We start from the raw sequence: 15,794 nt of genomic DNA, 5'->3' as shown, positions 1-15,794 counted from the left end.
GTGAGAAAGGTGGGTTGCTTGCAGGGTGGGGATGGGGGTTGCTCCTCCTAGTTCCTGGACTGGAGAAGGGCAGCGAACTGGGAAGTGTGTGTCAGAGGCTCGCTATGCTAGGACAAGGTGTTGGGGTGCTAGGGTGGGTGGGGGCCTGAGGGGTGGCTTGGAGCCCTGGCAGTGGCTGCCTGACGTCACCGGCCTCTCTGGCAATAGGCTGCGAGCTCAGCTCGCTGAAGCGGCGGCGAAGGCGGCGGCAGCGGCAGCAGCAGCGCGGCTCGGTCTCTGGCCCATTCAATCCGCGCCTTCTGCAGCCGCCACTGCAGCCGCGCGGCGGGGGCTCCCTCCTTGCAGCCAGCTGGCGGTCCAGGTAAGAGACAAGGTGTGACTAAAGGCTTCTGATGGCTGGGTGGCCTGACGGCCGGGTGCGAGTGGGGAGGACAGCTCACGCGGCCTGTGCAGCCACCCCGGTCATAGCTCCAGCCCCCGGCCCCGGCCTCTGCCCCTGCCCCCGGCCTCTGCCCCTGCCCCGGCTTGCTTGCGCGCTGCCTCGCTGCTCCGCAGTGCAACAGTTTGCAGCTGCCTCTTGGGAACAGCAAGGAGGCTCTCCTGTGCGCTGCGGGTCTACCGGCTCCTGTACGCCGGAAAAGCCTCGGGGCCTTCGGGCTGGGTCTAGGAAGGACTGAAAGAAGGTCTGTTCCCCAAACTTTGCAGGCGGGAACCCTCCTCTTTCCATTCCAGTTCCTCTAGAAAGAATCAGGCTACTGCCAAGTTGGGGACATAGAGAGATGGGGAGGAGGGGGCCGTTTGTGGGAATGTGTCAGCTGAGAAAGATGCTTCAGCTGCTTTTTTTTTGTTTGGAGAGGGGAGAATGCCAGGGAAGAAGGCTGGAGAAGAGATGGAGCGCGTTCCTGCTCGTCAGCCGCGGTCGCGGACAGAGGCAGAGTGGGATGTGGTTCCAGGGGTATCCCCCTGGGAATGGGACCCAAGGGATCTGATGCCGTCCAGGGAGGGCAAGTCTGGAGGGGGAGGGAAAGGAAGGACTGCGTACCCGGAGCCCCCGCGGTGGCCCGGAGTGGGTGCTGGGAGGGGAGGGATCCAGGCGAAGACATCCACCGAGAGGGCGCAGAAAAGAGGAGAGCCGGAGCTCTGGGAAGTAGGGACTTCAATCCGAAGCGGCTGCTTGTCTGTTGCAATTATAAAGTTGTGAAGGGCGGAAGGGAGGTTGCCTTATCTGCTGAGTAATCTGCACCTCCGCGGTGCCGGCGTAGACCCCATCCTGTCGAGTGGGGTGAGCAGGCTGCTGGTGGCTCTGGTGCACGGCCACGGGTGGGCAGGCTGGGGTCCGCTGACCGAAAATACGGGCAGCGCCCAGCTCAGGCAGCGTGCCCAGAGGGCCGCTTTGCGGTGGTGGTTGATTCTTCCCGACCGCACTCCCCTGGGCAGCGGTCGAGATTCTAACTAAGCTTTGTGTCTTTGCAGCCTGGTGCCTCCGCGAAGGAAAGGTGCGCGTGTGAAGACGCGTTCCAGGTGGGATCGGCGAGGATCTCTCGGGCGCCGCTCACTCCTTGGTCGCCTTGCTTGCCAGCAGTTGCTCCCTTAGTCCTTGGCTTGCTCGCACACCCCCTCCCTCTACAGGGAGCAGTTTTGGGTGGCGTGGGCTCCGTCCTCTTCTTGGCTGGTGGGAACAGTGTGCCCAAGAGGGGAAGCCTAGTGGGCCCGGCCCCTCCCAGCCCCGCGCCAATGAGTGCCAGGGCGCCGAAGGAGCTGAGGCTGGCGTTGCCGCCGTGTCTCCTCAACCGGACCTTTGCTTCCCCCAACGCCAGCGGCAGCGGCAACACGGGTGCCCGCGGCCCAGGCGCAGGTGGCAGCGGCACCTGCATCACGCAGGTGGGACAGCAGCTTTTCCAGTCCTTCTCCTCCACGCTGGTGCTGATTGTCCTGGTTACCCTCATCTTCTGCCTCATCGTGCTGTCCCTCTCCACTTTCCACATCCACAAGCGTAGGATGAAGAAGCGGAAGATGCAGAGGGCTCAGGAGGAATATGAGCGGGATCACTGCAGCGGCAGCCGCGGTGGCGGGGGTCTGCCCCGACCTGGCAGGCAGGCCCCAACCCACACAAAGGAAACCCGGCTGGAGAGGCAGCCCCGGGACTCTCCCTTCTGTGCCCCTTCCAACGCCTCGTCGTCCTCCTCTTCGTCCCCTGGCCTCCCGTGCCAGGGTCCCTGTGCTCCTCCGCCTCCACCGCCAGCCTCCAGTCCCCAAGGAGCACACGCAGCTTCCTCCTGTTTGGACACAGCTGGCGAGGGCCTTTTGCAAACGGTGGTACTGTCCTGATCGTCTAGCCCCTCTCGTTCCCCGTCCTTGTTTCCATCATCTTTGCCATCCTTGCTTTTTCCTCCTTCCTTCCTTTTCCATTTTCCTCTGGCCCCTCTTTTCCTCTTCCTGGTTTCCTTACCTGCCCTCCCCTTACTCTTGTTTCTCCTCCGCCGAGGCACTGTGCGGTATTTGTAAATATTGGGCGAGGAAAGTCTCGGAAGAAGAAATAACGCTGATAATAATACTTTATTAATATTTATAGTAATTATTATAATACTAATAACACAATCCAAGCGCATGACAAATCACATAATTTCTCATTGTCAATGAAGGATGCATCTTCCCACTCCAATCCGCGCTCCCCTCAATTAGGAGGAGAAACCGCACAAGCTACCAAATATATAAAAGGCATTGATTCCCGAAGCAAAGGGAGGGGAGGGGGCCCGGTAATGTACATAGCTGTCAAGTTAAGGTTTAGTTTCCTTCCTTCCCCTCTGACCCCTAAGCTTTCACTTTTTCTTTAGCTTCCCTCTCCTCCTCATTCCCACCCTCAGCCGGGCTCAGGCAATAGTATATTATAAAGAAAACGTCTACATTAAGCACCAGGACTGCAAGAGGGCATAGAGAATAGTCCCCAGAAAGTGTTTATGACAGATACCCCTCGCCAGTCAGCCCATTTCTCACCCTTTGGTTAACTATTACCTATTACCTTTTCCAGGACAGAACCTTTAATTTACTTTTTAAAATGACCCTCGCTGGCCGAGCATAAGTACGTTAAAATCTTTAAATGAGTTTTTTAAAAAAGCTAACGCTTTCACTCCCTGCCCCGCCCCCACCCATACACCTTTGACCTGTGACATTTTCAGGATTTACAGAGGATCTGGGAGCTGTCCAGCCAGGTCTGGTGCTGAAGTCGCCTCACCGTTCTGATTACTTCCTCTAGTTGTGAAGGCGGAGGAGGGGCTGTTTTGGAAAATGACTATTCTGGCTTTTGGTTGGGTTCTTTCTTCTTTTTCTACAATCGAGTTAGCGTGTACTATTGGTTTTCTTATTATTAAACATTGCATAAGTTACCTTTTTTGTAAAAAAAAAAAAAATATTAGGTGATGTGCAGTACTGAAAGTGCAGTATCTAACCAACTAGAATGTTTCTGTTTTATTTTTAGAACAAGTGCACCTTTGTTATATATTTATTATATTGGTACCAAATACAGAAAAAAACTATAGTTCTGTACTATGTCCTCCAAACTGTATATTATTGTTCTTAATTTCCAGCTGTTGATATAATGGTTACCACTGGATGAGAAATTCAGTGGTGCAGACCTGGCTTCTGCTGTTTCCAGAAGTGTTCTTTTGTACCTTATTCTGTAGTAGACTGTTATAAAAAGATGACACACATGCTTTATTATTTTTTTTTTTGCAAATAATAGAAAAAAACACAACCACAGAAACAAACAAATAATGGATGTGCAAGAATGCCATCTATTAAAAACATGGTTAATATTTAAACAGTGCCTGTAGTTCTCCCTGCATGCAGTTACCACCTGGAGGCAGTGGTGTTTGTGCTTGCTTGTACTGTATGTGGTTGGGGATGAGACTGGTGGGGATGTTGGGCAATTTGGATGACAGGACATGCGAATTTCAAGAAAAGTTATATCCAGTAATTACTTATAGGATAAAAATGTTTGCAGCTTGTTTGTTTAGTTACAAATCTGTGCCTGCAGCAAAGGAAAGGCTATCTTTCTCAGTCTGTCCTAACTTCACTGAACATACAAAAACACTGAGAAAATAAGATAAATATTTTATTATTTTCTAATGCCAGACAAGGCCATCTATGTTAGAAATGGAATTAGTCTATAGTTATTTACCACTTTGTTTCCTTTGGTTGAATGATAGAAGAAGCCAGAAGCATATTACAATATTAGTTATATGCAGTGGCATCTCTTCTTGGAAATCAAGCCTTTGACAGCTATTCAAATTTTTGGAAAATGTATGAATGAAAATGATCTGCAAAAAGCTCTACCAAAAGAGTCCTTACTATCCTGCAGGGTGTAAGGCAACAGTGCCCCTATGAGCATCCCTCTCCCAAGCAACTAGTTGTTCTAAATTGTCTACTTGGTCCATACATATGTGCTCTTATCCAGAGGAAATATTACCTCTAATATTTTTGGTCATCTATTAAATTGTCCAAGCTCAGTCTGCATCTTTTATAAAAATAATTTAATAAACTTAATTTTAATCACCCATAAGATAATCACCTTTCCTGAAGCACAGAAGATCATCACTGAGGCATGCCATCTTGTAATATTAGGAAGACCAGGTATAATCTTTGGGTACAATATATTAAACAATGAACCCGTTTTTCTCCAGTGCCTTAGTCACTTCCTAGTAATAGGTAAAAGAGTGCATTAACTCCCTCAGCCCACTAGGGAATCCTTTAGTGCATCAGAGTTCTACATTGTACATCAGAATGACTAAGGCACTGTGAAGAAGAAAGTCCATTAATTTTTGTAGCTTACCCTCATCCAGTGGTAGCTCTTTAATACTTTATTACAGAACGACTTTTGGACTTGAAATTTGAATAGAATCAGGGACCCAGAAGGGAGCTTCGTCATTTCCAATGAGCTCCAATAAGTGCATGGATATTACTTTCTTCCCCTTATTTGGTGCACTTTCTACAGTGAATAATTTCCCATTTTATTAAAGCAATAAGATGTTCTGTTGTGAGCAGTGCTGGATAACGATTCCATTTTCTTGGTGCTGAAGCTACGCATATGTTCTTGCCTTATGAATCATAGTATATTCAAGGCATGCAATAATAATCCCCTTCCAAGGAGCAGCCTGTACACTCTGTGGGGTAATTATGAAATTGTCCTACATCATTTTTCCCCAAAGGAATGCAAGGAGCAAGAAAAATAAAAGCATTATGTATATTGTAAAACAAATGATCTCAATACCTCTCAACATGGGCACACATCTGTAATACACTTTTATTGTGCACCTTTAAATGTGTATGCCTTTCTCCATTAATTGACTGTAGTTTAATATTTTTAATAGTGCTCTGTGTAAAGATGATGCAGTTTGTGAGTCAGATTTCATACTGAGCTTAATATACTCAGAACCTAAGCTTCCAGTGGTATCACTTGTGATTTTTTTATGAGATAGAGAATTACATGAAATTCTAGTAAGCCAGTTCCCACACCAAATTATTTCAATAAGCACACATCCAAGCAATTTATACAGACCTTGTTTAAAGCACTGCTTCTTATAGAGCTCAATTGGCAGTCTCAGGAGTTTGGGATGCTACCAACAGGGCATTGAGATTTTCATTTTTATGAAACAAAAGGCAATCTGGAAATAGCTAAATTTGTTTTAAGGATTTTATTCACTGATGTCCCGTCAAACTAATTGCTTCAAACCCCTATAGCTACAGCTTAACTTCTGCACTTGCTATTCAGTATTAATAAGGTGGCATGCTTGATTCTTATTGTTTTTAAAAATGAGAAAATTTGGAGAGAGAATACTATTATGTCAACTGTACAAGACTCTGAATCTTAAAGACGTAGATGGATATAATCTTTAGACTTTATATACATCCATAGATATGTATTTATATATGCATACGTTTTGTATAAATTTACAATTGACTTTTTGTATTCTCTTTTCTGTCATTACAAGAATGAGATGGAAACCAAAATAGTTGTTCCATCCTCTTATCCAAAGAGGATACTGAAAAGTCAGGTATGTGCATGCACTTATTTCTCTGGGGTCAAATCAGAATGACTTTCTCTTTAATAATGAAAGGGGAGAGTCCTGGTTAGCTTGGAAAACTGGTAATTAGATAAGCTTCCTTTCCTAGGTTAGTGACAATGTAGCAATGATGATAAAGTTATGACCCATATCAATGTGGTCTAAATATCTAGATGGAAAGCAAAAATATCCAGAAGAGGTTTAGGGCCATCTAAACCACAAACCTGGAACCTGGATTGTGGTTTGATGTTTTTCATTTTCAACCTATATGTTGTGTAGAGATACAATTTATATCTGCATAGCTAAAGGTAAAGTGAAAATATGACTATTATCTGTTTAGTTTGATAAATCATTTTTGGATAATATGGGTAAAATTAGCTTTAAGAAACTTCTTTGACATCTGACTTTTCCACCATTTCTATCTGCATCAATTGTATTAATTAGATAATGGTTAAATTTTATTTTTTTATCATGTAGACATATGCTTTAATGCTTTTCTGTGGGTGAAAGTTGAACAGTTGCTAGCTGATATTATGTGGAAGTTACAGGTTAAATTAGAACCAGAAATTTTAACATAATCTTATCAGGTTCCTTAGTCCCATTCCCATGTGAATCTGAACTTTGAATTTGAATCTGAAAGGCCTTTGAATTTGGATCTGAAAGGCCTACTTATTTGGGCCATTTTTTATTGGAAGTTGTGATTGTGACTCACAGATATTTCAGTTCATATTAGAATAAATTGCCCAATCTATAAGAGTGTTTAATCATTGGAATGAATGTAAATCTGATTCTGATTTGGTCTGCTGTTTATTTGGTAACATTTGAGAAACAGCTAATGTGGCTTGACATCAATACTTATTAATGTCACCAACCTAATAATACAATTGGTGCCATGTATGAATGTTTAGCTGACAATAAGAATTTAATTAACTTTATTTGGAGACAATGACTTCTCAAGGAGGTCCTACCCATTTGAGGTAGGGATATTTCCCTTACAGTTGTGATTACAAGGGATTGTTTCTATAGAGAGATTAACAACAACAACAGTAACAATGATGACAACAACAGAAAAACTGACTTTTGAATTTGAGTATATCCAATAGATAGAAGAAAAAAGATTAGAATTCATGGAAAATTTGTTTTGCTTTTCTATCAATAAAAGAGTTTTCTTGTTAATTGGCTTTTTGGACAGTATTTCCTTACCAATTTAATATATAATATACCAGGATAACATAATTACTTACTCTATATACTCAGATGCTCAAAGAAATTATATTGTTTTCAAAAACTTTTTATAACTTATCTGCTCTTCCTCACAAACCAACTACATCTTAGAAATGGGATGTGTATAAAATTTAGGACAACCCAATAAACAGTCCAGTATAATAAGGTAGCAGCTCCTTTACACAGATGCTCAGGATCTTGAGGTCATATGCTTAAATTCTCAGATTTCCTCTTTCTCTGCCTCCACTTCTCTAATATAATATAATCAGGTATATCAGGAAGGGATGTGGCTGACATGATTTTGTGCCAATTAAGGGAAAGGTAGCCTCCAACCCGTCTGATGGATCCTAGCTGAACCCTGCTGAAAGGATCTGTTCCCTTGTTTGAAGTGCTATTGTCCTACTGGCTTTTGTGTTGACATTTACCACAGCAATTTTACACCATGGACGTTTGTCCTCCATTTCAAACACATACATCCTGACACCGGCCATCTATAGGTCCACCAGTGCTCTCACACAATGTCCCCTTCTTGGAGATTCAGGAAGTTCTGGGTGCCCTGCATGCCATGGACCTATTGGTGAAAAGCCTGGGTATATCTTGGGTTTATTCATCTATCCATCCACCTCCTCCTCCACCTCAATTCTACTAATCTTACTTCATGTTGGATGGTGCCATGAGGGTTTCTTCTGAGGTCTTGAGACCCAAACTAATATATTTAAGGGAAGGGAGTTTACCATTTATCTCCAATCCTTGAGCTTCTCCAAAGCTATTTAGATGTTTTCAAGCCAACACCACTCCTTTGGCTCCTAAATATATGTGAAGAGGAGCATGAAAGCTTTAATGGCCACCTGCTTCACTTTTCTCTTACTTTTCTCAAAATTGCTCCAAACTGCAAGAAGCAAATATTTCCCTTAATGCCTACTTTTCTCTACCCAAGACTCCTCCTACTATGGTTAGTTTCCTGCTTCTTCAATGGACTTAATCATCTTCTTCCTGATGTCAGCATTATGATTAACTCTTAATGGCAGTTGGACAGGGTGTAAGAGACAAAAAGGTAAGCTTATTAAGGGATCCTAAATCAGGACCTATTTGAAACATTATGCCACACACCATAGTAAATTTCCGTATTCCTACAAGGGACATGTACTCATGATTAAGCTCCTGCCCTCCCCTTTTCCATGAAGGTGGGAGCTTGATTATCTTGATTGTATTTTCATATTAACTTCTACTCAGTTCCTCTAAATTGGCTAGAAAACCTGAGTACTAAACCTTATATCACTCTATGTCCCTAAGAAGGCACCAACTCTACTAAATACTGGACCATTATTTCACCCTATCCCTTACCCTTTAGGAGCTGCAGATTGTGTGTAGGAAATACTTCTCTTAAGCTTGGATAAACTTTGAGTGGATCTTGAATACTGGAGTGGAGATGAGTAGCTACTCGATGTAAAGGCAGCAGCAAGTAAAGATTGGTACAACCCTATCCCTAGCCATTGTCCTCTGTATCCCCAGTAGGTATATGTGCTCTAACTTCAGCTGTTTGGCTCAAGAGAGGGATGAGTAGTAACTCAGCTAGCTCTTACAAGACAAGCATGGTTCCATTCCCCAACTCCTTCAATCTCTCTGGGTGGATTAATTTATGAAATATTAGCTGTGTATTCTCTTTCTGATTAGTTGTTGAAATCCAGTCACTCTTTCCAGAATATCATCTCCAGATATGTTCCAGGCTTGAATTGATGCTGATAATATTGGGTTTCCCTCTCTCAAAAAGTGGCTCTACCTTTTAAAACTTTACAAAACAAGAAGAAGCTCTTGTGATAACCTTTCTTAACCCCTCTTTTCCAACTTATGCTGAATTTCATCTATCTGTGTTTGCAAATCCTGTCTCTTCCTGGATCATGACCTTAACTCAGGATTTTAAATTTTAGCCTAGAGGTTTGTAGTCACTTTGTGGTACAAAATTTTCAGCACATGGAATCTCAAAAATTTAGGAAAGCCGCTACTAACCTCAATGTATTCAGGTGGCAAAAATGCATTGAGATGACAAAAATACTCTCTTCACATACAGATGTGCAGAACAAATGTGGCTACTTTATTTTCCTATAATTCATCTTATCTTCCTCACAGGGACCTATTTGCTTGGTAGTTTTCTTAAGAAAGTCACCACATTATCAAATTTTCTCTCTTTCCTGTGCCCCTTTCCAAGGCTGTGTCTGGGTATAATTTATGTTATCTCATGGTGGCAGAGGAAAAAGGCTCCTCAGATCTATGCAGAGTTCAAGGAATCCTTGCTGGTTCAACTGAAGAGTGGCCAGTCTGGTTTGCTTCCCAAACTGGTGGCTGCTATGCTACAGCAAGTCCTATCTTGTACCCCCAGTTGGAGCCCAGGATCCTGGACAATTTTCCAGTCTCAAACTTTGAGTCTACCATGGCTTTTTGTTCCAACTGAAGAATTTTGCCATTTTACTGTATTCTAAGCATCCCTGGGCTCCTTTAACTGGGACAAATGGGAATTTCTGGGTTCTATTCAGATGATAGAAAACAAGAAGCCTTCTAGTATCCTACTGCCATGACCATCACCCCATTGCCACTGCCTTCTTGTTGGAAACAGGAAAATACAGTAGCTCTCTCTATTAAGGTTTCCCACTAGTAAAGACATGGATACTTGCTAAAGCCCTTACTACCCTCAAAGTTCTCTGGCTTCCGGATCCTATCAGAATGCTTTTTATTGGATCCCTCTCTATTGCAACTTTTCTCTGAATCAAGGGGCTTGGGGAGCAAGAGTCTTACAATTCGTCTTCCTCAGTCATTATTAGACTCCTCTCTCTCCCCTCCCCAAATTACCCAGGACTAGAAAGGATAGACTTTTCTATGTGGTCCCTTAAGGACTTCCTTTAGTACAAAGGTGTAATCAGACAGGATAGTGTAGATTTGGGGCTTTTTGCTTTCTACACACCACATTCTATACATTGACTGTAGCTTCACGGCTGTCTTAAAATGGAAACTAGAATGTGGAAGAGAGATAAATGAGCCTACATGGGAAGGCATGTCAGAAATATTTTGTTAGTTACACTTGAATATACGTAGGTGATTATTTCAAATGGCATGGTAGGAATTCAATGACGACAGAAATAACAGTTTCCCCCTTTGCTTGCCAAAGTATGAACCCTTAATTCCGTATGAACTAAGTTAAAAGCTTAGTTCCTGTGATTAATGTATCTTCTGGCAAGCACCCTTGAGAAAGATCGTAACTGCCAGCAGTCTTTGCACCTCCATATGGATTGGCCTTTTTTAGGGATCCCCTGATGGAAAGGAGAGGAGGCAGTACAGGTCACTCAGTTCCAAAGGGGAGTAAAGAACAAAGAAAGGGGAGGCAGAGAAAGGCTCACTTCTCTACCTTTGCCTTGTGGCAAAAGCTTCCCTGGGGTATCCTTCCCACACCCACCATCACAAGTTTTCCTGGTGGGAGATGCATAAAAGATTGTGCTCTACAAGTGGAAATTGGCCATGCTGTGTGGCAGGATTATTTTCAGGGTCTACCTTGGTTACTTCTGTTCTTAAACTTGTAGGTAGTTTCATTTCTTTGTCCCAGGGAAACTGTCCTATTACTGACAGTTGTCAATCAGCCTGCAGTCCTTGCTGTTATGACCACATTCTGATAACAAATTAGCTAATCCTTGCTTGACCACTGACTAGGTGTCATTGACTGATACATGTATCCAGTTGAAGAGATAATCCCTTTGAACCCTTCAGCTCTAATATTGAGAGTTTATTCAGTCAACAGATATTTATTGTAAGCCAAATATATGGCAGACATCATTTTGTCCCAGAAATGCAGCCGTAAACAATGTAAGCAAATGTCCTGCCCTCACGGGGGTTTCTTCTAGTGGAGAGAGATAATAAACAAAACACCTAAGTAAGTTCTGGAGTACATTACAGAGAGAAAAGTACTATGAAGACAAAGAGGGGAAGGGTGGAGCGGGGCGGGGTGGGGGTGTGGATTTTAAAGAGGGTGGTTAGAGACAGCCTCTGATATTTGAGCAAAGACTTGAAGAAGCCATGCAGATGTAAGGTTTAATTGAATAAAAATTGTTTGTATAGAAGAATTTTTGAAAACTAATTTCACCCAGCCTCCTAATTTTATAAATGAGCAAATTGGATTTTGGTAAGAAGGCAAAAAAACTTACGCTTACGGAACATTGTGTCAGGTACTGACACTCCCAAACTAGAGAGGAGTGATGAAATCTGCTGGTACTTTGAGTAGTTTGTAGTCTAATTAACCAATAAATTTAAATTTGATTCAAGTGTGGTAATAAATGTGTGAAAAAGTACTTCAAAGCACAAAGAAGTAACAACTAAGTCTATCTGGGAAGGTTAGGAAAAGGTTTCCCATATTTTAGTTGGGTTTTGAGGGATAAGCAGCAATTCACCAAAATAAGAAAAAGCTTTTGAGGCAGGAGCAAAAGCACATACAAAAACACAGAGATAAGAGTATTCTATATATTTACACAAGCATTATGCTGTTCATACTGGGATTGTCAAAAGAGAAATCTGAAAAGTAAAAGCAAGCCAGATCATTAAGGGCTCTGCAAGGGCAGCTTTTAAAGATATGCCTTTTCTGTTGTTGGTGGGGAATTAGTGAGAAATTTTGAATATAGAGCTGAGTTATAGATTTGGGTTTATTATAGATTAGGAGGATCACTGTATGGAACAGATATAATGGTGGTTAAGACATGATATGAAGCAGCTGCAATAATCCTGTGACACAGGATGAGAGTTTGAACCAATGGAGATGGGGATGAAAAATAAGGGCATATTCAAGTGCATGTTAGGTTATGGAACTGGTGGGGTTGGTGATTCATAGATGCATGGTGTGAGGGAAAAGAGCAAAAAGGGGAGGAAAGGGCAGAGAATAGATTTGTGCTTTCTATTTTGTGGCTCAAAGCAACCCCAGTTGGGTGCTGTTTATCTGTCATGACTTGGTGACAAAGTTAATAAAAGGGAGTTCAAAGGAAGGTTCTGGGCTTTGCTGGCACAGCTTTTGATGAGTTTGTCCCCAGACCACGTTCAGAATGTGGTGAAGCATAGCTCTACGGAGCAGTCTGCAATTTGCTGTGTGAGCTTCACTAAGTAGCATTGTCACCATCTTGTAGTTACTGATAACCGCTACTCATAGTCTGTCATGTTGAAGGAGGGCTCCATATGTCTGGAAGTGTGTGTTCTGACATTAGCTGCTAGGCCATTTGTTGCAATTCTGAGGCATGCCTGCATAGAATCATGACATTACACAGGATCTACTATAAACCTCACTTTACTCTCTTGGAATACAGTGATCAGATAGGACCCCATTGACAGGAATAAGAATCAATATACTGCTGAGAAGGAACCCATGGTGTTGGTGAAGATGTTGAAAAGCCAACACAGCCAGTAATGTGGAGAAATGGCCTGGGTTCAAATCTTGGCTCTGACACTTGGTAGGTATGAGACCTTGGAGAAGTTTCTGAACTTCTCTATGCTTTAGTTTTATGAAGGTTTATTGTGTGGATTAAATTAGAAAACATATGCAAATATCTAACAATAGTGGGCAATGAGTGTATGGTAGTCCCTGTTCTGGCTTCTTTTATAAGGATTGGTTGGGGAAGGGAAGGAGTAATTTTCTGGTAGATGATTAATAGCAAACTCGTGTTCTTTGTGCTCTAATGTCACATTCCAATCTCTAGCAAAGTACCTGGCACAGAGCAGTTGTTTAGTAAAGATACTGATATCTAAAAGTACTCTGGTACTGCTGTAAAAGGAGTCTTACCAGAATCACATCAGCAAAAAAAAAAAAAAAAAAAAAAAAAGCAAAAAGAGGAAATGCCTTTGCAAGTCATCAGTTTCACTTGACTTCTAGATGGCAATAAGAGTGGCATCATTGGAATCTTTGGCATTGTTCAATAATCTATATCTTCAAGGAAATGTTTGGCAGATACAGCATTTCTCCCCTAGCCTGCTCCTCTACACTCTGCTTGCCTGAATAGCCCAACAAAGCTTGCTTTTGGGACCCAAGCCCTCATACTTCTCATGGCTGGTACAGGAGCAGTGAGTCAGCCATAGGAACTGAAGCCAAATGGACATATGTTGAAGGAAAAGGATCAGGTAATCTATCAGTCACCTGGCATTTGCTCAAGTCTTCTGCACTGAGGGAGATGCTAAAGAAAGCAGGGTTCCTTCTCTCAAAGAGTTTATGACTCAGGGAGAAAAGACTTTCAGAATGAAATAATACAAGGAAACCAAGGTAAAATGGCAATTAGAAATAAAAATAAGCCCACGTTGAGTGAACACAAACTGATCTTTGATGATGCAATCTTCTTTTAGTCTCACGTCTAGAATGGGAGCTGTAAGATTCTGCTTACTTGTAGATAGAGAAATCTGCATCTGAGAGCAGGATTTGAAGTTGAGGCAAGGAAAGGCCCAGGTTCTGTTCCTTCTGACTAGAAAGCATGGCACTGTCTCTCAGTGGTAATGAAAACAACACGTTTCTGGTAGAATTGACACAATGCATCATTCCTCTTTTTTAATCCTTCCACCTACCCCAGGGCACTCATATACTCTCCAAACTGCTCAGTGTACTGCTCTGTGACCCACTCCCACTTGAAGGGCTGCCCTCTTATATTTAGATTCATTTTATCTCTCTGAACATTTAAAATGAAAGCGTGCCCCTGTCATAATAGCACCTGTGACCTACTCCTTATCTTCTCAGGACCATACTCTTTGCAACACTGAGCATGTGTATTTGGTATTAATCTGCAATAGTGACTCAATGATTTAAGATAACATTTTCATTTTCACAGAAACCTCCAACATCTTAGGCAGGAGGAAATATTTTGGGGCACAGCTTTGGGTGCAGGAGGGTTGATGTGAGTACTCTTCCAAGTCAATCAAGGGAGTAGTCACCTGCTTAACTCTGCCTTTAGCAGCCAAGACCCAGGACATTTAAGACCTACAGAGTGCTCAAGTCCTGAAAAACACGTAACTCCCCAATCTATCCCTGCCATGTGATTTAATATAAAAACAACATAAAACAGAACAGTAAGGAGGTACATGACTAATAATGTTTTAATTTTAACCATGGCAATTATTTTAATGCCTTGTTGAAATAACAGGTTTTTTTTTTTTTTTTTTTTATGCTCAGTCTGCCTTATGGAAAACCTAGCTAGCATTAAACTGAACTTATGGAGTGACTTGGCAGCCTAGTGTTGCCTTTAGAAGAGCTAATGGCTCATATTATGACTGACGGACTGGGTGTGGAAAGTTTGTCAACCACCCCTCTGAATCTGCTGAGCTCAGCCCAAAGGAAGAGATATTGCTGGCTTCACATTAACGTGGTCCCTACCATGAAGAAAGGAATGCTGGGACCACAGCGTCTTTGTAGGCCTGTTTGACACTGATTTCAACACTTTCATTCGGGTTTGAGGGCCACCTTGGCCATGTGGACCATGACAACAAGCTCATTCCCGCAGCCTCTGATCAGTAGGCTTTTTGCATCTTTGGAGGCCAGAGCTTCTCAGGAGCTATTCCAAAGCAATCAGTCATGACTGAATTAGACTGCCTCTGGGTCACACCACCTGTGGGCCTTCAGTGGAATCTGCTCAGCCTTCATTATTTTTCCAGGAAGCCATCTGCACAAGGTTTTTTAAAAAAGTTAGGGGCTCCAGGAAGGCCCCATTTCAACACAGAAGAAAATGACTGATATTTGTTCTTTATTAAAAAAGAAAAGCATCAGCATTATTTTTAAAAAGGGACACTTCAGTACATATTATGAACTCTCTTATCCAGACACAAGGCAGGTGTCCTTGTTTACACCTTTTCTGTATCCAGCTAAAACGTCTCACTTAACATTCAGAGTAAACTTTCAGGGTTTATTATTCCCATTTTATAGATAAAGCACTGAAGCTCATGGAGATTAAGTAATTTCCTGGGTCATCCATCTAATAAGTGACTGAGTGTGGATTGAATTATAGTTTGCCTAACTCTAACGCCTCTGCTCTTTTTTCTCCTTGCTACCAGACAAAAACACCATTCCTGTGACTTTTTCTTATCAATTTCAAATACATTATTTCTATGAGACTGTCTAAGCACCCCTTAAAACTCACCTTTAAAACAAACAAAAAAAAAATAGTATGACAACAATGTATGTAGCTGTCAAGAGAACTTCTTGAAATGTAGTACAGGGACCCATTCATATGAGAATCTGAGGGGACAATAGAAAAGGGAAGGAAGATTGTCAAACCTTCTAAATCCATAGGTTACTTGGGCTTGATCCAATACTTAGTGGATCTGAATCTCTGGAGGCAGGTCTCAGGAATTTGTATCTTTATCACATTCCCCAAGTGATGCCAATGCAAACTAAAATCACTGTCCCAGAGGGATGCCTGATGAGGAAGAATGAGGATCTTGGGGAAAATCTAATTTCTATACATTTTTTCAAGATTTGAATGGGAAACAGCTTTTTTTTTTTTTTTTTTTTTT

At 42.4% G+C, this 15,794-nt stretch overlaps 1 protein-coding gene across 2 annotated transcripts; it reads left to right on the top strand.

Moving 5' to 3' along the window:
* Positions 1–232: 232 nt before the first annotated feature.
* LOC105537499 (chromosome unknown open reading frame, human C11orf87) lies at positions 233–6,813 on the top strand. Of its 2 annotated transcripts, none has more exons than XM_011977114.1 (2): positions 233–361; positions 1,474–6,813. In XM_011977114.1, exon 2 carries the CDS (start codon positions 1,735–1,737, stop codon positions 2,326–2,328), a length of 594 nt encoding a protein of 197 aa, XP_011832504.1. In that variant the 5' UTR covers positions 233–361; positions 1,474–1,734; the 3' UTR covers positions 2,329–6,813. The 2 variants fall into 2 exon arrangements, with proteins under 2 accessions (XP_011832504.1, XP_011832505.1); XM_011977115.1 differs by lacking the exon at positions 233–361 and adding an exon at positions 562–683 and having other exon boundaries at positions 1,474–2,465.
* Positions 6,814–15,794: the final 8,981 nt, after the last annotated feature.

The sequence above is a fragment of the Mandrillus leucophaeus genome, unplaced genomic scaffold, assembly GCF_000951045.1.
Source record: "Mandrillus leucophaeus isolate KB7577 unplaced genomic scaffold, Mleu.le_1.0 Scaffold1736, whole genome shotgun sequence".
Lineage (NCBI taxonomy): Eukaryota > Metazoa > Chordata > Mammalia > Primates > Cercopithecidae > Mandrillus > Mandrillus leucophaeus.
The sequence above is the reverse complement of the archived record's forward strand: the minus strand, read 5'-3'. Positions and strand labels throughout refer to the sequence as shown.